Genomic DNA, 27,832 nt, shown 5'->3' with positions numbered 1-27,832 from the left:
TACAATACAATATAATAATGCAGACATTATCAGAAAATAACAGGATATTAAACAGAAAATCTAAATACCCACATAACAATACCAGATTCCTCCAAGACGTTGTAGAGATTGGAATATGAGAATTCATATGTTTGTTGGCATAAAACACCCCTCTTTGTTGAGTTATAGTTTGGATATCCCAAATGCTTGTACGAGGTTAGTTGTACCTGGTATTTAAGAGAACACACAATTGAACTGGTAGACTAGATTAAGAGCTGTTCTTTCTGCTCCTGGCTCAACTGAGTTCTTGTGGGAACCCGAGGATAGACTGTTTCTTTAAAATAGGACTAAGCAAATTTAGCCCTCTTTCCCTCTGACTAGACGGGTCTGCTGATGCTAGCTTTACCTGCTGGCTCACAGAGATCTGAGCCTCTGCTACTGGGAGCCTGGGGCAACAATATACTAACTGGCAGCGCCTCCACTTGCTCAGGATCCCCAATATTTGAGATTTCCCTGAACAAGAACAATAATAACAGTTTGCATATATGTATATAACGTAGCCTTTACTGTTTAGAATATATGCACACATATATGAATAATCTTGATATACCAGTGCCCTTTGCCACACGTCACTGTGCAGTAGTGTCCACCCACCACCGTGTATATCCCACACCGTGTCCAGCGTAACCGACCAGTCACTTGGTCACTTAACCCCCTGAGTGTCCCCAAGGAACCCTCTCCCCAAGGCGGGATCAGCGCCTGTAAGGTACCGGTATGTTGGTGCACTGGTGTAATACCTGCCAGGCGTTCCAACACCCAGTCGCTCACTCTTCAAAAAGGATCCACCGATCCAGCATAGTCTCTCACGCATAGTCCCCCACCGCAGGAGAGGCTTCCACGTGCCGTGATGTCCAATAACCTGAGCCAAGGCTAATGATGACAGGCTCCTCACCGCAGCGCTGAGTCCCTGACCAGCTCTATAAACTAATCAGACAAAGTCCCTGACTAAGGGCTGTTCCCTGCAGCAACCACAAGATAGTGATGTCTCAGGGCCTGCACTGGGGCCTAGGGGGAATTGTGGCCGATGCAGCGGGTCACTGACCCCTGCACTCACACACCTCCTCTCCCCTTGCTACCCCAGCCTCCTCTGACTAGCGTGGTCCTGGCTGCCCACTTCCCTATCCTGTCAGCCGCAATCTCCAAACCCTATTGGCTCTCTAGGAACAGGTGACTACGCAGAGGCTCATGGGAATTGTAGTCCCAGCTGAGAGCCTCCTTCTGATTGGTCCCGCTTTGGGCACTTTCCACTGCGCATGCGCCTGCTTTCTGCAAGGACCGCCACAGCTCTCGTGCCCCTGCACATGCGCGAACCGAACCAACATGGCGGCGCCCTGCATCTGCAGTCACCGGGTGCCCCTAGCGACACGGCCGCCCACACTGCCCTCCCTGCCCTCCCTGGCGCACGCAGAGGTGAGAAAGGGTACCGGAACCTCAGGGCTACACTAATATAAAATCTTCCCTGTACCTTCCAAAGCTTCAGGTTGTTAATATGGTTAATATAAAAATGTCATAGTTTACTACACCCGTTCTACAGATAACCTCACATGGACCTTGCCATTTAGACAGGCGTTTACTCTCAGTGGTTGGCAGGAGGAGCATTACTTTATCTCTAGGTTAATCCACCCACCACAAGACAATACGAAATATTATGCATTTAGTGTAGGTACCGGCTTAAATGGAGTTTACCTTGACTGGGTTCGATACAACTGAATGACTCCGTTGTCAAAGTATTATGGATAAAAGTGCAATTTCACTAATAAATTGCAAGTCAATTTGGAAGGAGCTCAGGATTTTTGTATTTGGTATACCCTCATACCAGGCTTTTTGGTTCTAATGTTTTTGCTGGCCCTGCTAAGCATTTTTTAAATTTTCCTTGGCAAAACGCCCAATAACATTTAAACGTTCCCTGAGATGAAGGACATATTGCAATACATTTTTAGATGGGGACAGTTTCTCCTTCCATGACCATGACATATCTTGCTCAAAAAAACTTTTTTATTTGTTTCATGTTACAAATAAAAAAATGTTTTTACCAGGATATATTTGAGTGCCTGCTGCCTTCCTATTTTTGTTATATGTTTTCTTGGGATCTACCACACAAAAATATCCTAGAAAGGATTTGGTGCACTACACAATTAACGTATATCCCCATATATACACTCAGTATTGATTAAGCGGTCATATTTGACAAGAGTGTGGCTTAATTTGGTCCCACACTACCAGTGTCTGATCAGAGTCTATTAGACAGGACACCATGTGTCCAATAATGAAGACCATAGTCTGTATGTGGGTTGGCTTACCTTTTTAAGATAAGCAGAGATTGTGACATGTGCAAATGCTCTCTCTATGTGTGGGCAATCAACGTCCTTGTGCCCAGGTTTCAACAGAATTGAAAGCTAGGTCATTCCATAGGCCGGGGTCCACTCCCATAGAGGAGAAAGAGCTTTGGCCAGATTCAAGGAATAGATTTTCGACTCACCCTTTGATCTTCAGTGTTCGTTTTATTTTTTGATGGCTCTGCAAGGCAAACGGAAGTGAGCCTTGACCTTTGAGGGGTCTTGAGGAGCTGGCAAAGGTGGGCCTCAGCAACAAAGTCATTTTCTACCAGGATAATGACCATCACATGAGTAGATGCCTGGTGCCCCTGGACTCACTAGTGAATAGAAAATGGAAGTACCTGAATATATTTCTTGTTCCCAGCTGAGTGTGATGTACGTGGCCTTGGCCTCACCAATTAGGAGGGGGACTAACAATGTAGCCCACTGGTCCGCTGGCCACTTCTGTGCAGTTGTCACGCTATTGGAGGTTAGAAGGAATGCCTCAGGATCATCTGCTTCTTGCATTTTACTAGCAGTGAGATTGATAGCACTAATGTCCCAGTGAGAATGGGCGGCTTGTAACTACTGTTGCTACTCCCATGCTGCTACTGTTGCTGAAAAAGCAGGGCTAACCAGCTTTTGATTAAACAGTCATTGGGTCTGCTGCTGCTGTGTCTGAAAACTCTTGTTGCTGCAATACTTATTTCCTCAACTGCTCCATAACATTGTGGTGCGAATTAGAGGCTTTACACAGGAGCTCGGATACACAAGACTCTTGGCTTTTATTGATCACAACGTAGAAGACTTCATAACAACTCAAATAGCTTCATTTAGCAAAAGAAAATAAAGAGTCCAATAAAAAACAAGGTGTTTGATTGTATGGTTGTCTTACTTTTAGTTGTTACAGTAATGGTTTATGCATACACTATCGTCAAGGAAGACCAGGACGTAGCTTTAGTCTCAAGAAAATTGCTCTGACAAGTTATTTCTTATAAATCCCTTTGTGGTTGCTGCCTACACAGAAGCTCAGTTAACAATCCATTGGTGGGTTGTTTATAATGCACATCTAGGCAACACCCTGCTGGCTCACCTCAGTTGTGAATTACACTATGCTGGACAGGCTAATCAAAATAGTAGAAAATCATTCAGTCATCAATAAAATAACTGAGATCTGGAAAATAACATCTACTTACTTAGGTCCCTGGACCTTCACTACAGGCCAAGGGCACCCGCAGCAGTCCCAGCTCTTCCCTGCCCCCCTAGCAGAGGCAGAGGTATGGTACACACTCACTCTTCCCCGGAGGGAAGAGGATCAGAGAAGGAACAATAGTCAGGCTCTTGGCTGTGTGACCTGCCTCTCTCAAGGGGGTACAGGCGCTACTACATTTGGGGCGGTACCACCCTTAAGTACAGCTAGGAAGAGGGCACCAGGCCTGTCCCATTGTATTGTATTGTATTGTATGTCTTTATTCATATGGCGCCATTAATGTACATAGCGCTTCACAGCAGTAATACATGTGGTAATCCAATAAATAACAGATAATATAAATAACAGATCATGGGAATAAGTGCTTTAGACATTAAGGAAGAGGAGTCCCTGCTCCGAGGAGCTTACAGTCTAATTGGTAGGTAGGGAGAACGTACAGAGACAGTAGGAGGGAGTTCTGGTAAGTGCATCTGCAGGGGGCCAAGCTTTATGTGTCATGTGTTCAGAATGTTCACAGTGCTATTCATATGCTTCTTTAAGCAAGTGTGTCTTAAGGTGGGTCTTAAAGGTGGATAGAGAGGGTGCTAGTCGGGTACTGAGGGGAACATTCCAGAGGTGAGGGGCAGTCATGATTGGACATGCTCAGGCCTGATGTCACCGCCTCCCACTGTCACTCAAGTGCAGCACCAAGGAGGGGGAAAACCCATGTTGACTACTGGCAGCCTGATTCTACCAGGGCGTACTGCCAGGAGTAGGGCAGATTAGTAGCCATAGATGGCATGGCTACATATGGTAAGAAAAATTTTGATTAAAAAACAAATAAAAATAATGTGGATTCAGCATGAAGGCAAAGCAACATACTGTACTGAGCTTAATTCAATTCCAATAAGGGGAAATTACAGTAGATTAAACCATAAATAGCTGTTGTATTGCTAATCTTAGCCATACTAAAGGTATGTAAAATAGTTCAGTTTTAGTTAATTATATTATGAAAAGGAAGCACTGAATTTGCCAAAAAAATCAATTCCATTACATTTTACTTTGCATCAAAATTAAGACAAACCTTTTAATTACCTATAGCTTGGTGTTATTCATATATGGTATAATGATTTGTGCAACTTTTGAAATGGTTTTTTGCTTAAAGAAAAAAAGCAAAGATGTTCTTCTTGTATATTTGCTCTTAGTTTAGAAAAGCTTTTTACAGTATTGTAAATGTGCTCTTAGTTTATTCAAGCACAACTTTACATCTTTTTGGATTTGCAGTAGTGCTTAATTGATCATATACTGAACTCTTTACCCTACACTACTGCAACCTGTATTTCTCCATTAAATACAACGTTCTCATTTTCAAAGCTTGAATTACTGTACATTACAGCTTTGTTCTCTTACTATACCCCTGCTTGCCTCATGCTGAAACTACAGTAGTCTGCTCTCTGCCCCATACTGTATGTCCACTGCTCTTTTATTCTTAAAGCCATTCTCATCATTCTATATTTTACAAAGCTGACGGTAAGGCCGTATTCAGCTGAACATTCCCCATTGAAGTTACTAAGCGTTGCTATTTCACAAGACAACTTTCGGTGCCAGAAGACACTTCATGGCCCATTCAAGTGAACTCCCTGGAACGCCCTTCTCATTGATGTTTACCATGCTCTCACTTCTAATCTTTAATGTTTAGTTGAAAATACACTTTTTTTAAGGAGGCGTCTCAGCACAGAAACACCAATTACTATACCACTCTCTCAACAAATGCACCCACATTTTTTGCCATGCACTGTGGCAAAAGCTTAAGTTTTTATCACACTTACAGTAAAGATGTTGTGGGACTGGGCTTCTGGAATCATAGCTAAATAGAGCCACGTAGACACCACACCAGACCATGGCCCCTTCCACTTTAGGAAAAGGGAAAGCCTGGACAGTAAGATTTTACTGGCGTGGCTTGTTCTCATCGCTCAGATGTAGTGTGGCTCCATGCATATGTATTGTCACTGTTACTTTACGATGTCTCCCATCGTCCCACAGTAAACACTTATTTAAATGTTTATTGCTCTTATCACTATGTTGAATATGTCGTTTTCGTACACGTTCATTTATCAGCATCCTTCCACAGTGGTTTGCTGTGCGCATGACTTGCGCTGTGTAAAATACAAAACTTAAATAATAATAATTGCATTTTATTAAGGATCGTAGGGTAGACATAAGTAAATGCAGGATTTAATTAACATTTGTATTATCTTGTTGTTGATCTAAATTTAGAATACCTTCACAAAGCAACTATATTGCGAACACATCATTCTGTAGAGACGTACAAGATAGACTTTTGTCGGTGTCCTTGAGGAAAAGGTAAGTTTGCATATAATTTTCACTTTCCTTACAAATGCTATATTTTATCTTCCTGCTTTTAAATATCTTAAAAACAATCTACTGTATCGCTGTTTTTGCTCTTTGTCTGCATAAAGGTCAAATGCTTCTTGGTGTTTCTCCAGAATTATTTTTTAGAATTTTACAAAGACATGTAAATTACATTTATTTTAAAAAAAAGTTAATCTTGAAAGGGACCAGTCCAAGTTGATGTTAAATTACCAATACAGATCCCTACTTCTAACCATTTTTATTGTATAACCCCCTGGCAAAAGAAAAACACTACCTCTGCATTTTCAGAAATCTACTCCAGGTCCGGTTTCCTCTATAAAAGAGCCTAATTGGTTTATTTGTTGATTAGCATTCAAAAGGACTTTAGTGTTTGGCGTTTTCACAACGCAAACTTGTTTTTGCAAACCGGAGTAACAAAGTAAACACTTTGTGAAAGTATGCATTGTGAATCCTACCACCTAGCTTGTTCACATGGTGTTTTACAGTCAAACATTATAATTAACTCATGTGCGTTGCTAAAACTAACAACCACACGCTGCACTCTGAATTATGCAGTCATTTTCTATTTTTACTTAACTCATTACATTATCAAATAAAACTTACAAAGCAAAGAAAGAGATAAGAAAAAAATGCATTTTAGTATAAAACTTAAATAAAGCAGCGAAACGCTCAAGAACTTAATTGACAAAATAACAATAGGTAATTGATGCAAACTTTTAAAGTGTGGTTGAAACCTCCTCTAGCTTCACATGGCACAGCCATTATAACCATCCTTACTTTGAAGAGACCCAAAAGGTCAAAACAACTGTTTGTGAGTAAATGTACTGGCTATGCACTGCTTTAACCCAGGCTGTGCTGAAAAAGTAATGTAATATGGCAGGCATAAGCTTATAGGGGTCCATGTTGTACCTCCAAAGCGCTATGTAACTGGATGGCGCTATATAAATAAAGAGCTACATACATGTTAAAATGGACATGAAGCAAAAAGTGACACTGTATGCCCAGTTGCTGGTCATTACCCAGAATCCCTGGCTGCAGTAGAACCATTGTATGTTAAGAGATAATGGAAAAAGGCAGGGTTGCAGACCTGATATTTTTATTTGCTGAACAACTTTTACCAAACTTTTCTGTTAGAAATAAACATGACTGCCATTTCATAGAAACAATTGCATGACTATTAGAAAAGCTATATGCCATAAAATCCTTTTACTGTGTCTAAAGAGAATGAAATACAATATAAAACAAAATGTTCAATATTATTGTAAGTGCTTGGATTTCCTGTGTTTTGCACAATGTTTTTATCCGGGAACTATCTCATTGCATGTTTGTTTTCTTCCACTTTGTGTGTTGAGCATTTTCCTGCATTATCCATGTTTATTGGTTCTTCTTCCTTTCAATTATTCTTATTTGTAAGGTAAATTTGTATCTGAAGTTGCTGCATCTGCACCACATACGTTCAGAATCGTGATACTGCAGCTTTATAAAGAGGAATAAAGGCCAAACGATATTAAGCCACAAGGTCTATATTTACTAACCAGTCTTATAAAACATATTCCGGGCTGCAAGACACCTTACAGCCCATTGATTTGAAAAGTAAGGTGTCGTCCAGCACCAGAAGGCATATGTTGATGAAGATGGCTTAGAAACGTGTCCTATTGTCTCAAAATAGAAAAATATAAGGCCATGAGGTCTATTCTAGTAGCTGCTATATGTGCATATCTGTGCAGAAAGAGCCCTTTACACACAGATTTGCAGCTCGCCATATTCTAACAGCCCTTCTCACATGTCCAAACCGTGTAAGAAGGGCTTTTCTTGTCAGCAATTTCGTTCTGGCTCTGAAAATCCAGGTGCTGTGGCAAAATTGTGTCAAACCTACAAATTGTGGTAAGTCTGTAATGCAAAACCGGTCGGAAATATGTTTTTCTCGCTGCCTCAAGACTGGCGAGATAGTCTCACTCGATGCAAAACTAGCTGTTTTAGCTCTATTGGGCAGGCACGCCCTTATTCCATTTGTTTATTTACCTTTTAATGCATTTGTTTAACCCTGTAATATCTACCTACTTACAGTAGTTACATAACTGCAAATATTACTGACCAATAATACGCTGGCTGGAGAAGTTAAAGGACCAATGCAAAATCAAGACCTTTAACCCAGCCAGGGCTTTAGTGATCAGTAATACCCTTTTCTGTGTGTAAAATGTACTGTATGATGTGTATGTTTTATAATCTATAAAGATGTGCAAATTATTTGCAGGCATTCGACTTCGCAGCTCAATGTGCAATTGGATACATTTGTCTCTTTTTGGAATAAAAATAAACATTTAGAAAGTATATTGTTTAAACAGCATTCTAAGAATATACGAGAGTAAAATAAGACTATGGTGCACGGGAATTTAGGAATATAGAACAAGAAATGGGGGGTACCCAGCACTCAAATGAGAAAAATAAAGTAAAATGACAAATATGTTAAAGAATGTTCCTGTGATATTGCCACAATATTACCACACAATATGTATGGATAATCGCAAAGGTCAGCTATATACATACAACTGTAACAGCAAATGGAGTTGGAGAATACAGGGTGAGGGAAGGGAAAGGAATAAGGAAAAGACAAGGGGGAGGGATCAAGACAAATAAGAGGGGCAACATTTTGGGTCAGAATGCCCCTCCTGGCACGTTCCCCAATATCACAGTGATCAAGGGTACTTCCCTTAAGTCCTATATAGACGGTAACTCCCAACACACTGAACAACTAAAACAAAATACACAATATGGCAACCTATACAATAATCTAGTGATCCAAGAGTGGCCACTAGTAAATGTATGCCCAAATGAGGCTAGTGGCAATTAGACCATCCAACTGTAGTGTATATCTCAAGGATAACTGATAATTAGCAGAGATAATCTCAAGCAACAATGCTATATAAGCCAGTAATGCAGGGGTTAATCACAAAACTGCTACAGGCGAAGCAAAATAGGCAAAAAGGATTTAGTGATATTAGCGCTAGTGCTTAGAAAACTGATTAGTGTTATCAATATACAGTGATTTGTGACATAAAAGCCATATATATATATATATATAGACCAGGCTGCCAAGGGAAAAGACTGACCAATACAAGTCAGATACAGTAACACAAAACAAATTAACCCGGCGCCTGAAACAATATTAATTATAAACAGTGTGGAATCTGACCATATATAAATATCCAGTTAGATGATCCGGTAATCTTCAGATAAACCACACGAACAGTCTATCAACATGTGGAAAAAAGAAATATATAGAAAATATCATAGCACAAAACTGTTAAGTACTATAGGCATAACAAACCTGAGGTTTCCCTGAGGAAGTGATGTTTCTTTCACGAAACGCGTAGGGTAGAGGTGAAGGTTGTCACCATTTGATCTGAGATTTGAGACTATACGGAGCTGTTTACAAGCAGCAGCGGCAGCAACCATTTCCACGCCTCACACGTGTGCGCACGAGAGCCAAAGCACGTGGGGAGAACACAGGGAAAGTTTGAGCAACCACACGAGCAGTGTTGGTGCGAATACCCCGGAGGGACTCTTGTAACCCCCGCTGCGGACCACGAGACAGAAGCGAGAGGGACATAATCATTTACACCAACGGCGCCAGGCAAGTATTTTGGCGGAGTGTCCCTTTGCTGTTTGCAGCCAGCTGTCTTGGATAGAGACTATCCTACATGCTTGTTTAATCCTGCTTGTTGTGAGTAGGGTTTCAATTATTCCAATTGGGTGATCAGCCGTCATTTTCTCTATGGTCATAATTTTTATATGTTATATGCTATGATATTTTCTATATCTTTCTTTTTTCCACATGTTGTGAGACTGTTCGTGTGGTTTATCTGAAGATTACCGGATCATCTAACTGGACATTTATATATGGTCAGATTCCACACTGTTTATAATTAATATTGTTTCAGGCGCTGGGTTTACAGGCTACGCAAGCCAATAATATCATAGGATCAGAGTCAGATAGGTATCAGGTATAACCAGCACTTTAGCAGAGATAATCTCAAACAACAATGCTATATAAGTTAGTAATGCAGGGGTTAATAATAAAACTGTTACAGGCCAAGCAAGCCAGTAATATCATAGGATCTGTAGCCGTTTTGTTATTAACCCCTGCATTACTGGCTTACATAGCATTGTTGCTTGAGATTATCTCTGCTAATTATCGGTTATCCTTGAGATATTCTCTACAGTTGGATGGTCTAATTGCCACTAGCCTCATTTGGGCATACATTTACTAGTGACCACTCTTGGATCACTAGATTATCATATAGGTTGCCATATTGTGTATTTTGTTTTTAGTTGTTCAGTGTGTTGGGAGTTACGGTCCATATAGGACTTAAGGGAAGTACCCTTGATCACTGTGATCTTGGGGACACGGGCCAAAAGAAGGGCCAATCCGCCCTGAAAGGTTGACCCACCTATTTGTCTTGATCGCTCCCGCTTTCCCTCATCTTTTCCTTATTCCTTTCCCTTACCCTGTGTTCTCCCACTCCATTTGCTGTTACTCACAGTTGTACTTATATAGCTGACCGTTGCGATTATCCATACATAATGTGTAGTAATATTGTGGCAACATCAGATTAACATATTTGTCATTTTACTTTATGTTTCTCATTTGAGTGCTGGGTACCCACCTATTTCTTGTTTAAAAATAAACATTTGCCCCTGCAAAGTCTTCACACATGGCACCCCCCACGAAGGTGCAAGTGCCTGCATTAGGGGCCAGTTGTGTGGACATTCGCAATCGAGTAAAATGAATCGAATATTCATTTTAATATTCGTCTATCGAATATTATGACATTCGACAAAAAGGAGGGCGAAGTGAATACGGCGGCAGGTTTAGGTACATTCTCCAACTTTTCCATGCCAAATTTGAGGTCAAATATTTGACTGCAAATCGATATTGTCAAAAACACTAGGAAGAATTCATGGATCCAATTTTTGACACATTCCCCCTCCCTCCCTGTCCACCCAGCTCCTCACTGACAGGGCTGTAGCTCAATATCCACAAAAAACAGGGGAGCGGGGGGGATGTGTCACCAAAGGAAAAAAAGAGAACTGACAGAGCAGTATTGCAGGGTTAAATGGACTTATAGATGAGTGGAATCTCAAATTGTTATTCTCAAACTCAAAGAGTAAAAAGGGCATATCCCAAACTGTGGCAGGATCCCCTGCTTCAAACTCAGTGCCAGTCAGTGTCTTTACTCACTGAGCCACTCCTTGTCCCTGGTACCCTGCTCTTAAGCAGCCTAAGGAACCTTTGGTCACGACACTTTTCTTTCAAATAAATTGCCGACTGAGCTTTGAAAAACTCTTTATTACATTCCTTCACATTTTACGAACATAGCCCTTCTCTTGTTATTGAGAAAAGAAATTAAGAAACCAGTATCATCTCACTGTCCTAAATGAAAGGAATTTGATTTATTTCTTTATGGGTCTACTTCCTTGCCATACACATGCTGGACTATTAACAACCTGGCATCTGGTATCCTTAACACTCATTTCCACAATCAAGCCACATTTAGGGCATCAGACAAATTGACTGTAATTTCACGCCGTTTAGTACTTTTAGTTTAGTTCTTTTTTGGGGGGGAATGCAGTAATCTTTTAGGGGGTGGGAGAGAATGCACTAATTAACTAAATGTTAACACCATTGCCAATAGTTCACATTGCACATAAAGTCGAGTTCTTAAATATGGGTCTCCGCAAAGCTTTAATTGACCCATCAAGTGACTCAGGAAGATTACAACCAAATTGTATATACTGTACAGGTGCAACTGCTGGTTCTTGACCGCTTGCCGCGCGTGTTCCGAATGGCATCCTTATCCACGCCGTGAAAATTCTTTAATAATTCTTTTAGCCTTGCTTTGACTGTAATGTGAAAGGGCAGAAATGAAATTTAGCGTTGTCTGCAATAGCTGCCAGAAACACGAGTTGGCGATCACGAGTTATTGTGTCTTAAAAATGTAATTGCAATGCAACCTGCCACTTATTCCTGTTCATGTGCGCATGATCCAACGATCCGATATCACAGATGTTTTGTACTGTATGTACTTCAAGTGTATTTAATTGAAATCTAAAAAGTAAAAAACGTGAACACGCCAAAAAGTATTTTTAGAAATTTAAATGTTTTATTTGCACACAATAATAAAGTAAAAATGAATAATACAAAAATATAAAGTCTCCTCTTCCAAATTTACAATGTTCTTTTATTTTTCGTCGAACTGACTGGCTCTTGAACGTCTTGGCCTGTAAAGAAAGACATATTCAATATTAATAATCGCGCATAAAGTAGTAGTGTGCTGCACATGCATCTCGCTGTGGAGCCTTGTTGAAACGCATACAGTATGCGTGTCACAGTATTTGTGCGCATGCGTGTCACTATGGAACCTGGTTGAAACGCATATGCATGCCATAGCATTTCTGCACATGCGTCACTATGGAACCTGGTTGCCCATTCACTGCCAATGTGGTTATCTGTTCCCCCATGGGTGGCATAGGTTACCACAGTGACACTCAATGGGTTTATTGCCCACTGTGTAGTGTAATGCACATTTTATTTTAATTTGTATTTATCTTTTTCAACACAAATGGACAAACGTGCTACTAGCCATTTTTGTACAGTATGTCTAATGATGGTGGTAGAGGGGATGGAGGTACAGTAGTTGTCCTAGGGAGGATGGCTTTCATCCTGGCAGGGGTAAGTATAACTTTTATTTTCTACGTTTATATATCTAACTGACATTAGTACTTTATGTACAGTGCTACTGTAAGTGTATTTAATTTAAATGTAAAGAGTAAACATGAACACACCAAAAACAATTTTTAAAGAATTAAATTGTTTTATTTGCAAATGCACATAAAGTTCACCTCATAAAGTACAGTATACATGACTAGTGTAGAATTAAAAAGCTAGTGATTGATTATAAGAATAACAAAAATTGGTATGCATGCCCATTTTGAGAAACAAAAAAAAAAAGAGGGTATATATTTTTATTTTTTTTCAGACTTGAAATTAACATTGAATGAGAAGTAATTCTCGCCAAACCCCCATAAGGATGTACAGTTACACACTGATCTGGGAACGCAGGATATACCTGTAGTTCAAAGACATACACGCAATGTAATGACATGCATATGCGTTTCAACGAGACATACACGCATGCACCTAAATGTGATGACACGCATATGCGTTTCAACAAGGTTTCAATGAGACACATACGCATGCGCCTAAATGGGATGACACGCATATGCATTTCAACAAGGTTCCAATGAGACATACACGCATGCACATAAAATAAAACCAGTATGAAAAGAAGAGCAAGCCTACCGTAGCAAAAGTTGAAAGTATTGATTAATAAATACATATAGAATAAAAGATATACATTTTTATTTTTGGGGTTTCTTAGCAGAGACATACTGTACACGCATGAGCGGAAAAAATATTTAACATTCACATTCGGAAGCAGCGACATTGTATTTTTGTATTACTCCTTTTCCCTTTATTATCCTGTACAAATACAACACTTAATACGTACAAAATTCTTCTTTGCCATGTACACCATATAGTATGAACTCATAACGTTAATCTACAGATTACACACACACACACACACACTGCAATAAAAGATAGGTTGAATTGCTATTAGATTTTTAAGACAACAACTCGCGATCGCCCACTTGAGTTTTGACAGTATTGCAGACCGCGCTAAAATGCCATTTTCTGAACCCGATACAAACTTGAGTCAATACGCGTCTTAAGGCGGTACGGTTGGAAGAAATTGCGCGCCATCACATGGGTATCCCGAGGTATACACCGCGTGATTTGCTAAAATAATGGCCGTTGCATCTGTAGCTACATAGTGTCCAAACAGGGACCTACTTTAAAATAGTTGATGAACACATCAGGTAATTCCAATTACTTGATAAACCTAAATGGAAGTTGCAGCATTTCTAAATATGGAATTCCTTAGACGGAGTGATTTATGGTCTACCAAAAAAGCATTTTAGATCCCCCATTCAGAGCTATCATCTCAGCCCCTAAGTTTCTTATGCAGCCCAAATCATGGTTCGTATACTTTTTCCTTCATCTTATGGTCATTAAATTATCTTCATACTTACAGGACACATTGCCTTTTTTGGAGAGACTGAAAACATTAAGTCCAGGTACCGATGATAGCTTACTAGTGAATAATATTTAATCCCTAAATACGAATATTACAAACAACGCAGGTCTAAATGCAGCCTGTCACTTTGTGACAGAGAGCATTCAGGTGACACTCCCTCTAAATATCGTTGCTACAGTTAGTACTGGAACATATTTATTTCAGATTTGAAACGACATAGTATCTGCATATACAGGGGACATCGATGGATAGCTCCACCGCACCGTTTTACACCAATTTATATTTGGGATATTTTGAGGACTGTTACATTTATACAATTGAATTGTTCCATCATGTAGCCTCTGGGTGGCACCCATTGATGTATTTATGGTATGGGGGTTCCCCCAAAGCATCCTCTGAATTTATCAGCTACATCAATAATTTCATATTCAATCCAGAAATTAGCAATCAGACAGTTAACTATTTAGATATACAGGCATACCCCGCATTAACGTACGCAATGGGACCGGAGCATGTATGTAAAGCGAAAATGTACTTAAAGTGAAGCACTCTCTTTTTCCCACTTATCGATGCATGTACTGTACGGCAATCATCATATATGTGCATAACTGATGTAAATAACGCATTAGTAAAAGGCTCTATAGTCTCCCCGCTTGCGCACAGCTTCGGTACAGGTAGGGAGCCGGTATTGCTGTTCAGGACGTGCAGACAGGCGCATGCGCGAGCTGCCGTTTGCCTATTGGGCGTTATGTCTTTACTCGTGAGTGTACTTAAAGTGAGTGTCCTTAAACCGGGGTATGCCTGTATAGTAGATAATGCTAGCAGGTGACAGCTTTACACATTTATATTTAAAAAATCTATGGGCCTCAATACAACACTAAGAGCAGACATCCACTGAAATTAATTGAAGGTTTACTATGTTTCAATTTCTTATGATTATACGTATTAATAGTGATCCTGAGGATCAAAAAGAATAGCTATCTGAAATGACTTAAAGATTTCTCAGTAGGGAATATAGCCAGCTGCCTCTTGATAGAGCTCTTGAAAAGGACAGATCTCATCAACAGAAAGGTAACTCTAATAATGACAGCATTTCATTTATTAAGAAAAAGCAAGGAGACAGAATTCCAAAACACAATTGGAGCACAAATTATCTCAATAGATTGTATCTATAGATCATATCTATATAGTTCTATATCTAGAACACAGGGCTTGACAAACTAGGGAAAAACCCACTCGCCCCCCCCCCCCCCAAAAAAGTACCTCACCCCCCGAAAAAAACTCTTACCTGCAGCGGGGTCCGGCAATCTACATCTTCTTCACCCCTGCAAATTGTACTCTGTCCTGCATGTCCTAAAAAAATGGTCACATGGCATCATATGACGTGACAATGGAACGCCGTGACGTCACGCAACGTGGCGCCGTGTGTCGTCACGACATCACGTAGCGTCCCGTTGCCATGGCAATGTGGCATAATTTGACACCACGCGGCTATTTTTTCAGGACCTGCAGGGGAAAGAGTACAATTTGCAGGAGAGAAGACAGATCACCGCACCACGCTGTCGGATCCCGCCACAGGTAAGCACTCTACAGCGGCCAAATTGCTGAAGCGGTACTGCAAATTGACAAGGCGTGATTTCAGAGCAGGATATGTGCTGCAAGGGTTATGGGTTCTCCTGTATAGGAGTACCCGATTATAAACTTTTGTATGTACTGTATGTCCTGTTTTCACACAATTTGTTTGGTTGTATAAAAATGGTGTGCCTCATGCGCGTATGTGAGGGATTTCACCAGGGGGAGCATGGAGGTTAGTGCCTTCGGCTATGTGTATGTATGTACCATATTTGTACTGTAGGTTGCATATTAGTTGATTACCTGTTGACCTGCTTCAAGGGGGACTACACAGCAATGGGTTGTAATAGGCTGGACCCAAAAGAAGGGATTGACATTTCATTAATGACAGGTAACGTTTACATATCATAAGCACGCAGAACAGAGTTTTTTCACGTTGTCAGATTATGAACATTTACTTACCTAGCTCTTCATCTGGCCTTGGTAATGTCTCATTTCTCATTTGCCAACTATGATTTCCCTGTGCATGAATAGCTGCAGAGCTGTTTCATATGCGGTATACTGTATGTACTGTATGTATACCGCTCCACCACCCATTTCTCTGTCGTGGCTAGGCTCCAATGCCATGTTTTTTAAACTACGTTTAATATCAGTGTGTCTTTTTTTTGCAGTTTGACACGGCACGTGGCACTGTGCCCACGCTGTTCACAGCCTCACAAATATTCTTCCATTTTTCATTTTTGATAGCCATTGAGGTTGTGGCTTGCATCTAATCCAATATTTGATGGTAGAATGGTGCAATATTATTGAGGACTAGATTTTCCTCATCTGTAAATTTTCTGCGACAGTGCCGTATCTTCTCAGAAACTTCATGTTGGGAAGCCTGTACCATATTGGCTCCCCTGGGCCTTGATGCTGTACCCAGTCTCCCTCACTGCTCATCCCGTGGCCTTCTAACCTGTCCCTCTCTCCTGTCCCCTCCTCCCCCAAGGCCAACTATCCTGGCTTCTTTCTGCACTCGCCCAAGTACCAGCCCTTCTGCGCTCCTCCCCATGACTTTGCCAGCTCCTCTCACTCCATCCACTCCTGTGCTCTTCACGTCTCTCACTCCTCCTCAGGTCACCACTCGTATCCCTCATACGCTCCTCACTCCTCCAGTCACCACTCCTCTCACCCCTGCGCTCCTCCAGCCAACACTCTCACCCCCATGCTCCTCCAGCCAATACGCTAACCCTGCCACTCATGTGGCTCACACTCCCACCCCTCACTCTGCTCTCAGCAGTCAGTCCACTCTACTCCATCTTTCACACTCACAGCCTTCCAAGGCCTTCAACGTAATCATTAAGAGTGTAGCCATTTTTTGGCTTTAATCTACTGGTGTGTGTATGTGTGTGAATCACACAAAATAATTAGCGCTTTAAGATATACCCAGTGGTGACAAAAAAAATAATAAGTGAACAATACAAAATTAAGTGTAGGTATATATCCACATACGTACACACTCAACATAAATTGTTATTTAGATTTGGACAAGAACTTGTGCAGTGTGGCAGACTATTCAGATACAGTGAATAAATGCAACTAATATAAAAAAAAAGGCAATGTGATAAAGTTTCAATCAATAATTAAATAAAGGATATATATTGTAATGTGATGGATCCACAGCTTCTGGAGGGATAAACCACATCCACCATTATCTATTTAGAAAAAAAGAAGAAGCGGTGCATAATTCTGTGTTGACATTTAATATCACATTGAAGGTATCAAACTTAGCACACTCACAAGTGTAGCAAGAACATGAGAATTTATATCTCTCAAATGCACATGAAAGTAGTGATCATCTGTAGCAGTTGTCTATGGTCCCGTATGGAGGGCTGGCATCCCTCGGTTGTCCGGAGTTTGGGACTCAATCAGCAGGGTAAAGATAGTCCCAAACCATCCAGGGAAGAGCGATACAAAAGTAGGTAAGAATGTATCCAAACAAAACAAAAAATGAAGATAGTTTGTTTGCTACTGATGGTGGTGCTAGTGTCTTTGAGCACAGCCACTCACGGTGTGGTGATGTAGCATGCAGTCATTAGAGTCCCAATGCATTTCGTCACACACAGTGTGACTTCGTCAGGGAAAATATATATCTCCAGAACTTATTAAAATCAATAAATAAAGTTAATTGCAAAACTATCAATGTTTCGACTCTCTACCGGAGCCTCTCATGTTGAGAAAAGCTACTGTAGAGAGACGAAACAATGATAGAAAAATTAATAAAGTTGATTGCACAACTAAGCCCTTCCATCTTTTATGTATTCCAGTCCCCAGGAGTTTGCACCCAGACAGGATACAACTTTCACTGGAGTGCCACTATATTTAATGTCTGTAAATAAGATACCTGATTATCTCAACCAACTTACTTCTCACATAGGTTGTCCACGATGCCATCTGGCTGACTATATATTGTAAAAAAAAAAAAAAAAAATTATATAGAGAGAGAAGGGCTGCCATGATGTCATTGTTACGCAAGTACTAACCATGACCTACCATTAAGGGCAGTGGTGCCACAATTAAATCACAGTAATTTTATTTAATAGAAATTCATATATGTAAATGCTGTAATGACTTTACCCTTAACCAACTATTAGCTACGATTGGTAACGTAATGACAACTTGAAGTCTTTGATTACTTTACTTCAGAATACCAGCTTCCACAGTCTGTTTTGTGCTCTAAAACAAAGTATTAACCTACATGAGTTTTATCTATTTGATCATTTTTATGGACGCCCAGGGCCACCAACAGGGGGAAGAGCAGAGACAAGTGTCCCGGGCCTGGTAGCTGCGCGGGCCCCAGGCAGGCCCAACTGCCTTGCCGGCTACTGGGCCCCAGCTCTCCCCTGCTGCGGGCCTCCCTCACTTACACTGTCCCACGCCGGCCCTCTGACACCGATGCGTGCCGGAAGCTGGGCCCAAATGCTTTGTCTGGCCGCTGATTCCCTGGCTCCCCAGCTGTGGGCCTCCCTCACTGCCCACACAAGGCCGCTGTTGCTGGATATGTCTACCATATTTCACCCCGCCCCTGGCAGCTGGCGAGTGAAATATGAGATATGTAGTTATATAGTAGTCTAGTAGTCTAGGTTCCTACGACTTGGTGCCCCAGCCATTACCAAACCAATTGCTTCCATAGTCAACTCTACCCTGTCTGCAGGCCATATCCCTAAGACCTGGAAAACTGCCAGAGTTGTCCCAATCTTCAAAAGTGGGGACAAAAACACAGTCTCAAACTACAGACCAATCTCACTTCTCCCAATTCTATCCAAAGTCATGGAAAAATGTGTCCACTCCCAATTAAACGACTGCTACACCAAGACAAATTTCCCTAGCCAATTCCAATCTGGCTTTCGTCCCAAACACTCCACCGTAACTACCCTGCTAAAAGTTTGCAATGAAATCCAGTGTGGAATGAACGGGGACAACTCACTGGGGCAGTATACCTAGATTTTGCAACGGCTTTTGATACAGTTGATCATGCTATCCTGCATAACAAACTCAAGAGCTCTGGACTAGGGAAGCATGCTTTAAACTGGTTTCAGTCCTACGTATCAAGAAGATCCCAACATGTGTCCATGTCAGGCTCTAACTCCAACCCACTGGATATCACCTGTGGTGTCCCGCAAGGCTCTGTTCTGGGGCCCCTACTCTTCTCAGTGTTCATTAATGATCATCCCACAGCTTGTAAGGAAACCTCAATACACATGTATGCAGATGACACAATTCTATATGCACACAGCCATAGCTTCTCTGACCTTCAACACATACTTCAGTCTGACTTTCTGAGACTCGAAAACTGGATTTCCCAAAACAAACTGTTTTTAAACACTGACAAGACTGTAACAATGGTATTTGGGACCAAGTCTAAATTCTTAAAGCTTCCAGCGACTGAGCTCCATATTAGAACCAACACGAACACCACCCTAACCCCTGTCACTAGTTTTAAATACCTGGGCTTATGGTTTGACTCCCACTTAACATTCGGGATGCACATTGATACCCTGACAACCAAGACCTATGCCAAACTAGGGGTACTAGTTACAGGAACAAATCCTCCCTAAGTCTCCTGGTCAGAAAGCGTATCGCACAGCAGATGCTAATGCCAATTATTGACTATGGAGACATAGTATATGGCACGGCACCTCAAACCCACCTTAGCAAACTTGACACCCTCTACAATTCAATTTGTCGTTTTGTTCTCCAATGCAACTATAACACACATCACTGCGAAATGCTCAAAGAACTAGATTGGTCATCACTAGAGTCCAGGCGCAAAGTTCACCTTTCCTGTCTTGCCTTTAAATTCTTTATGGGCAAGCTACCCAGCTACCTGAACAAGCTCCTCACCTCTACCACATGCAGCACCTATCACCTGAGATCAGACTCCAAAAGACTGTTCATGGTCCCAAAGCTCAACAAAGTATCCGGCCGTTCCTCCTTCTCTTACCGTGCACCCCACAACTGGAACAACCTACCAGAGACTCTTACATCCACCACCAATTTAAGTTCTTTCAAATCTAAGGCTGTCTCACATTTTAATCTGGTCTGTAACTGTTTCATTCGCCCATAACATATATTTTCTTTAACTGTGCATGCAATGTCTTGTATATAATGTATACCCTGTTCATTTATGTAACTGTATTTGTAACCATGTATTATTTGTCTTAACTCTGTGCCCAGGACATACTTGAAAACGAGAGATAACTCTCAATGTATTACTTCCTGGTAAAATATTTTATAAATAAATAAATAAGCTCCAGCTTTGTTTTTACCTTGGGAAATCAGATAAAGGGGTGACATTTTAGGAAAGGAAAACGATGATCTCGCAGAAGGATCTAGTGAACATTCAGTTATCATCATACTCTAAATGCATTGTCAGAAACTTTACTAACTCTATCCCCATCTCCTCATCCTTTATCTGCTTGAAACAGATGTGATATACTGTAGGCTTCTATTTATTTACCATATGCAAGGTCGGGGGTCAAGTACACAATAAAATCACTGGCTTTGTTGCTGCCAGCGACCTGTGGGTGCATTGCTATGCAGATCTCCATGTTAGTCAGTGGGTTCGCTTCAAATTACAAAACATTTGTATGAATCATTGACATACATAACATCTCTTCTGTTGGCCCCAAAACAGGTACCGCAACCTACACAAAAAAAATACATAAAAATTCTTCTGATTTTTGGTACACATGGTGCATGAAAAAAAAATACGGGGTTTGTGCCGAGCACACGGGTTCTGAGTGAAACTTCTTTGCTTTGTCACTGAAATTGTGTATCGATTTTTATGATGTTGATTCAATTAAAGACTTTTGACAGTGACAAAACACAAAGATGTTTCACTTAGAACGCACGTACTCGGCACACAACCCATACTTTTTTTATTTTATATACATGTATATTCAAGTGGCCATATGCATATTTGAACTTTCACCTTTACTAAAATAGGTCTCTCCAAAAAAATAAAATGTGTGAGTTCTTTGAAGCGGCTTAGCCTTTTGGAGTTAACAGAGCTACTAGAATTCTAGCGAGTTTGAGCATTTTTGGTCATACCACTTGGATTTGCACAGCTGGAATGAAACTACTTCTAAAAAGCCTTTTCCGCATGGTTTGGACATGCGAGAAGGGCGTACAGAATAGCAGAACCTGCAAATCTGAGCAGAATGGGCTCTTTCTGCACATCTAGCAGCTACTAGAGTATGCTCCAATGTCTCAGATGAGTAACATCTAATATAAGTATTTTACCTCATAAAATTGTCACACAATAACAGTGTAGTGCCATTTATCTTATCTTTAAGATTTGACTGGATTTAGTAAAAATGAAATAAGGAACATTGGATCTCAAACCAGCGTTATCTGGTATTGACTTACAGGGCAGTTAATGTCGGAGCAATAGTGAATCCACCCAACTGTTTTTTTATTCATTTTTAAAAAAAAAGGTACTCAGAAGACTATTACATCCAGGCTATTAATGAAATGCAGAACTGTACATGGGAAAAAAGACCTGAAGAATACAGAAAGTTCAGGTAATGCTGTAGCATTGTATAATTTTCCAGAACTATACGTCTCTCTGGATTAACTTTGTATACAATGGCAATTGCAGCATATGTCAACTAATAATATAGTACCAATGCACAAACACAATCCAACTGCTAATTTAAAGTGTATTGACTTAATGTAGTCAAATGTATAAAACTCCATATTCGTGTATAAAACTAGAAAATTGTATTACTCACAATTTCCCAGAAATGTTTAAGCTGGCCACAGCATTAGGGCAAGCTGTGTCTTGATTCTTATATTTTTATGAATGTATTTAATGTGACATTATTTAAGCGTTACTCCCATCCAGACACTAAAACAGAGCTTTCTGCTAAGGAGACATGAGATGGGGAGAGAAAGAAGGGGAGAATGGGAAAAGAAAGAACGAGAGAGAGTGAGGGAAGAGGGTGAGTGTGAGAGAGTGGGCCCTATTTAATAAACCCAAAAGAGTCTGTCTTCATGTCAGCCATCCTAACTAAAGGGTTAATAATCCACACATTATTCTAACAATCTACCCATTGCATGCCATACAGACTAGAAAGGCATTTCCAAGCAATGTCTTGCAAATTATTGTGGCATAAAAGAGGTTAATCACTTTGCGGCTACCCCGCTTACCTGTTGAACAAACTCAGGGACAGTTGAATCACAAGCAATGTAACAAAGGCTGACTAAATTGTCCTAACTTTAGGCTCTTGAGGAAAGTCCATCTCCTGTGCAAGGCACATCTTCTGAGCAGCTTGACCTCCTCCTGGCTAAATTTGTTCACGGCTGCAGGGTCCTGCAGCTCCCAGGTACACCTTTCTGGGCAGTCCCCACAGCCTCTTGACCTGTCTCTGCAGGTTCTGGTACATACACACACACACACACACACACACACACACACACACACACACACACACACACACACACACACACACACACACACACACACACACACACACACACACACACACACACACACACACACACACACACTTTTCAAATATACCATTAAATAAAGAGTTTGTAACCCCTTAAGTACAAGTAAGGCTACCTAGAACTTGTTGTGGGGAGCCACAGCAGCCTCATTGGCACCAATTGGGTAACTAATAATGAAAATGGACTTACACCATCCTTGTAGATGTGTCTTCAAGGGGCTTCAGGGTTCTGGTCCCAAGCATGTATCTTCCCTGTTTAATTCATAAACCGATTTCCTTTGCAGGTTGAATTTGTCCTCATGCTGCAACGCTATTAATAATTTCATTGCTTCACAAAACAATACCTCGCTGGGAAGTAACATTACATATGAAGTGGAAAATAAAAAGAGCATTTTAATGTCTGAGGACATTTACAGAATGCTCCCTAAGGTAAGTTTGATGTGACCATCTGCCTTAACTCCAACAGCTCCCACCTTTGTTGAAAGTTGTTGCAGGTCTTCCGGGGTCGCAGTTTACGCATTCTCTGGCATGGAAGCAGCAACACGTTGATTGGTATATACTTTATATACTGTACTATAGTTTATAAGTGTATGCCTGAGTTTAAACTGTTCTTTTCTTTTAGGATAGTTCATATTTTGTATTTATGTATATCTTTATTTATATAGCACCAAAAGTGTACTCAGCGCTTAACAAAGAATTCAGTACAGGGATATTAATAATACAATAAGCGTAGCAAAATCAGATAATAGAAAAATAAATCCCTGCCCCGAAGAGCTTACAATCTAAGTGGTATGATGGGAGACTTATAGAGACAGCAGGTGAGGGAATAAGTGCTGTAGATGGCAGTACTTGGCCACAATGGTTGGTAAGAGTGACTGTAAGAGGGACAATAACCATGAGTGCAGGCTATTGGGATGCTTGATTTGTGGGGCGAGATTTAAGGTAAGTCAGTATTAAATCAGATAAGTTAACAGCATTAGCAGGGGAAGAGGTGGCAGGGAGGTGTGGGTGAGAGCAGGTGTGTATATATCTGGGTCCAGGATTAGGAGAGATATTCCCAGCAGCAGGAAGGAGTAGATAGAGTGTGTGAATAGAGGATTTGTGGGGATGCTTTTTATTGAGGGGTAAAGAAGTTGTTGGGAGAGAGGTGTATAAAAAATGGTGCAGTGCACAGGCACAGGCATAGTTGGAGCGGAGGAGAGATGAAGAAATGTGGATAGGAGGGGAGAGGGGAAGTGTGAGAGAACAGAAACGTTTACAAAAGAGTGAGGAAACAGTTAACAGAAAAAACAATACGGGAGGGCATATTGAGATGCAGGAAGAGAGACTTCCCAGGTATTGGATGATAGGAAAAGTACAAATTATCAGAGCATCTAGAAAGTCAAGTTCTTAACGTTGTAGTTGTAGGGCAGAGTCCAGATCTTCTTGTAGTCTTCACCTCCAAAATTAACTCCACAGATACTTTATATGTGACACTTAAATATTTTAAACACCCATATGGCACAGCCAAGATAGACTGACTTAAATACTCTAAACACATTTACTTGACTAATAATTAGGGGACGGGTTTGCCTAATCAACTACGAGAGACATATAAAGTACTTGTTAATTAGATATAAATCCTGTTGCAATTGGGGTTAAATTGATTGAAGAATTCAACTCAGAGAGTTGAACACTAATCTTATAGTATTTTATCCATTAAGGTTTTCAGTGTTCTAAGTTATCTAATATAAATTAACATTAATAATCTATATGGATTATATAGTAGGATTTAATAGTTTATTAATAATTGATATAGATAGATATACACACACACACACACACATACAGCTCCGACAAGGTGGGGGAGGGGGGAGAGAGCTGGAACAAATGCCCCGGCCCAGTGGCTAAGGGAGTCCTGCCTGGCTGGAGCAAGGAGTCAGGGCTCAATATCAGGCTGCCGCCTGAGTCTCTATGTGTCATGGGGCCCCAGTTCTTCTTAGCTGCAGGATCCTCCGTTTTACACTAATCTCACCCCCGCCCCATGGTACACCCGGCCAGTGATGGAAATTGGGCCCGCCTGGAGTTCAGGACCTACTTCCACCTATGGGGCCCCAGTTCCCCGAAAGCCTCCCCCTCCTAGCGCCCCCGCAAGATAATAATAATAATAATAATAACTGGGGGAGAGTGAGAGAGAAGTGGGGGATTGAGTGAGATTATGGGGAGGGGGGTGGAGTGAAGGAGATGGGGGGATTTTGTGAAACAGGGAGATTGATTGAGAGAGGTGGCGGGATTGAGTGAACAAAGGGGTTTGAGTGAGGGGATGGGGGATTTCAGCGAGAGGATTGGGGGGGTTGAGTGAGAAAAGGGGGATGAGAGGAGGGGGTGAATGAAAGAAGATTGGGGTCGAGAGGAGTGGAGGGAGAAAGGGGTGATAGAGAGAAAGGGGGAGAGGGGGAGAGAAGGGGGACAGTGAATGGGAGGAGAGAAATAGAGGGAGAGAGAGGGTCTCCGATGGGGGTATAGGGGGAAGGGGGGCACAAGGTGGAGACTATTCCTGGACCTTGGGAAAGCTGTATATGTATATGATATCTATGTAGATATTAGACATGTAAATACACCATACATACTATAATAACATATAATAAATAATACAGCACAATAATGCAATAAAAATATAATTATGGAAACATGATTCATGTAGAAAAGCTGCAGGAAATGTGACTGCTGAAAAATAAAAAATAAAATAAAGCAACAAGAAACAAATCAGAGTGTAGTACTGATTTTTTTGCATTTCATATTATATTTAATTTGAGATCTCTCCTTATCCTTTCCAAAGCTGTTTTTATTTTTAACATCTCCGTTCAGGAGATATACAGTAAGCTTTTTAATTACACAATTTATGGGAGGTTAAATTGAAGCTCTTCCTAGAGCCAATTTCAGCCTAAAGGTGACCATGTTAACCTGCTCAGAAAGAAGCACACCTTCGATACCTGGGATATATGTAAACTATATTTAAATAGCTCACACCCCAGACTTCCTAGAAGGATTTCAATATACACTATGTTGTCAAGCCTAAGGCACAGGCAACAGAATCAGAACCTGCAAGCTCTGCTATTCAGGAAAGCAGCTCCAGAAGTGTGAGATTAACTAGTTGCTGGGTAGCACCACTGTCAAAGCGTGCTTTTGACCTCTACTTCTCACTGCTCACTCCTGGTTGCCAGAACAATGTTCTTTGTGCAGAACAAGGAGCATACCTGAGATACGTGGGAGATATGCTAATAGCCGGATTAGAGCTTCCAGATATGAAACAGTCTTGTCTTCCAAACAAAAGGAGGGAAGGACGAAGCAGAACATGAATTGTAGGAAAATTATATCCCAAAGGAATGCCTTTGTATGGTCGAGGTGATTCTGTACCTATTTTGCACCTGGGGGTTTTTTTCGCCTTGTTACTGTTATAACATCACAGTGCATCAATAAATCCACATTGATAATGTGATGTTGACATCACTGGAATTACTCTGTGTGCGGCGGGGCCTGCTATTTTTACGAAGACTCTGATGTGGTTGTGGATTCCCATCTCTCCTGTACCAGCACCAGACCTACAATCTCCGTGCCTTCCAGTTTCCGAGTTTCCACCACCTCCATATTTTATTTGAGTAACTCCGTGGTTCATAGACATCTTGACTGGAAGTCATAAACAACTTGAATAATCACTTTTTAGAAGTACAATGTAAATGGGAGTTTGTTCAACACATTGAAACAATGTGACATTAAAGAAATGTTAATGAGGTTTTTTTACCTTCTAGTCACAGCCATTCCTGGGAATCCCTTTCAAGCACTGTGCTGTGGTTGGAAATGGGGGGATCCTAACAAATAGTAGCTGTGGAGCTGAAATTGACCAAGCGGATTTTGTATTCAGGTAATGCAACATTGCAAATTATAGCTTGACCTATATAATAACCTGATCAAATATGTAAATCTTTAGGGCCAGGTTCATTAAACATTGGTGATGCCTGGGGAGATAAGACATTTGGCAAACCAATATTGCCTTGCATGGTCACTAAGCTATTTGTTTTCAATACTAAAACACAGTAATATGTTAGTGCATGCTTGTCACTGCAATGTATGAGGCAATTAAGAACAAGGCGTTCTGACAAGGAAAGCCAACCTTAAAGGTTAATTCCTACTTAGTAAGATGTATTGCAGTAATGAACCCACATGTAATTTATTCTATACAATTAGTTACATTGTCTTTATAATTCAAGATTGGTATGAACAACATGTAGCTTATAAATGTTTCTATACATGTGACCTTTGTTTTGTAGTTGGTATCTATAATATGTTATCTTCTTTTTTTTTGTTACTTACATTTTTTATTGATCGTTTTTTGGAAATAAAGAAAAAGGGTACATAAAAAGAAATGGGGGGGAGTACATATAATCTGGTAATATCACAATAGGGAGGGGGGATCGGGGGAGAAGGGAAGGGGACAGCATTTGCATCAATATAACATAGTGAGCAACCGTTTAAATACATCATAAATCACTCCATTCAAAATATTTTAATTTAAATATGGGGATATACCTGCATGACGAAACCAAGTGGACCAAATCTCTAAAAATTGTGAGGTGGAGTCGTTCAGGTAGGCTGAGAGTTTTTCCATGTAAACTATATGCCATATTTTGTTATTTATTTGGTTTACAGATGGGGGGGAGGGGCAGATTGTTTCCAATTCTTGGCAATTGTGCACCTAGTAGTGTTTAAAATTTGGGAGACAACTTTATCTTCTTTTTTGTTATGATTGCCCATTAGTTTTCCTAGCAATATATTTACTGGACCATGTGGGACAGTAATACCCAGGGTACCTGTGTATTAGGGTAAACACTTCCCTCAATGTTGGCTGGATTTTGGGACATGACCAAAATATATGCAGTATATTCCCCATTTTACCACAACCACGCCAACACAGAGGGGAAACACCTGGGAGAAAGGAGAGTAACCTAATAGGAGTCATATACCATCTAAATATTAATTTGTAGATATTCTCCTTAATCACAACACACAATGAATTTTTAAAGACCGCTTCCCAAATATCTTTCCATATGTCAAGATCCAAACTGATGTTTAACTCCCTCTCCCAGGACACCATATATTTATCAGGGGTTTGGCTGCTTTTGATAGGAG

The 27,832-nt window shown here is 40.7% G+C and overlaps 1 protein-coding gene across 2 annotated transcripts in view; it reads left to right on the top strand.

Annotated features, from left to right (window-relative positions):
- The window catches only part of ST8SIA6 (ST8 alpha-N-acetyl-neuraminide alpha-2,8-sialyltransferase 6), a 121,454-nt gene that overhangs the window by 61,483 nt on the left and 32,139 nt on the right, over positions 1-27,832 (top strand). The window contains exons 3-6 of one of the 2 annotated variants that reach the window (XM_075587501.1): positions 5,821-5,907; positions 21,650-21,736; positions 22,951-23,095; positions 26,455-26,567. In XM_075587501.1, coding sequence (XP_075443616.1) covers positions 5,821-5,907; positions 21,650-21,736; positions 22,951-23,095; positions 26,455-26,567 — 432 coding nt within the window. The remainder of the gene's footprint in view (positions 1-5,820; positions 5,908-21,649; positions 21,737-22,950; positions 23,096-26,454; positions 26,568-27,832) is intronic. The other variant, XM_075587502.1, reaches the window with a different exon arrangement.

The sequence above is a fragment of the Ascaphus truei genome, chromosome 2 (genome assembly GCF_040206685.1).
Source record: "Ascaphus truei isolate aAscTru1 chromosome 2, aAscTru1.hap1, whole genome shotgun sequence".
NCBI classification, from domain to species: Eukaryota; Metazoa; Chordata; class Amphibia; order Anura; family Ascaphidae; genus Ascaphus; species Ascaphus truei.
The sequence above is the reverse complement of the archived record's forward strand: the minus strand, read 5'-3'. Positions and strand labels throughout refer to the sequence as shown.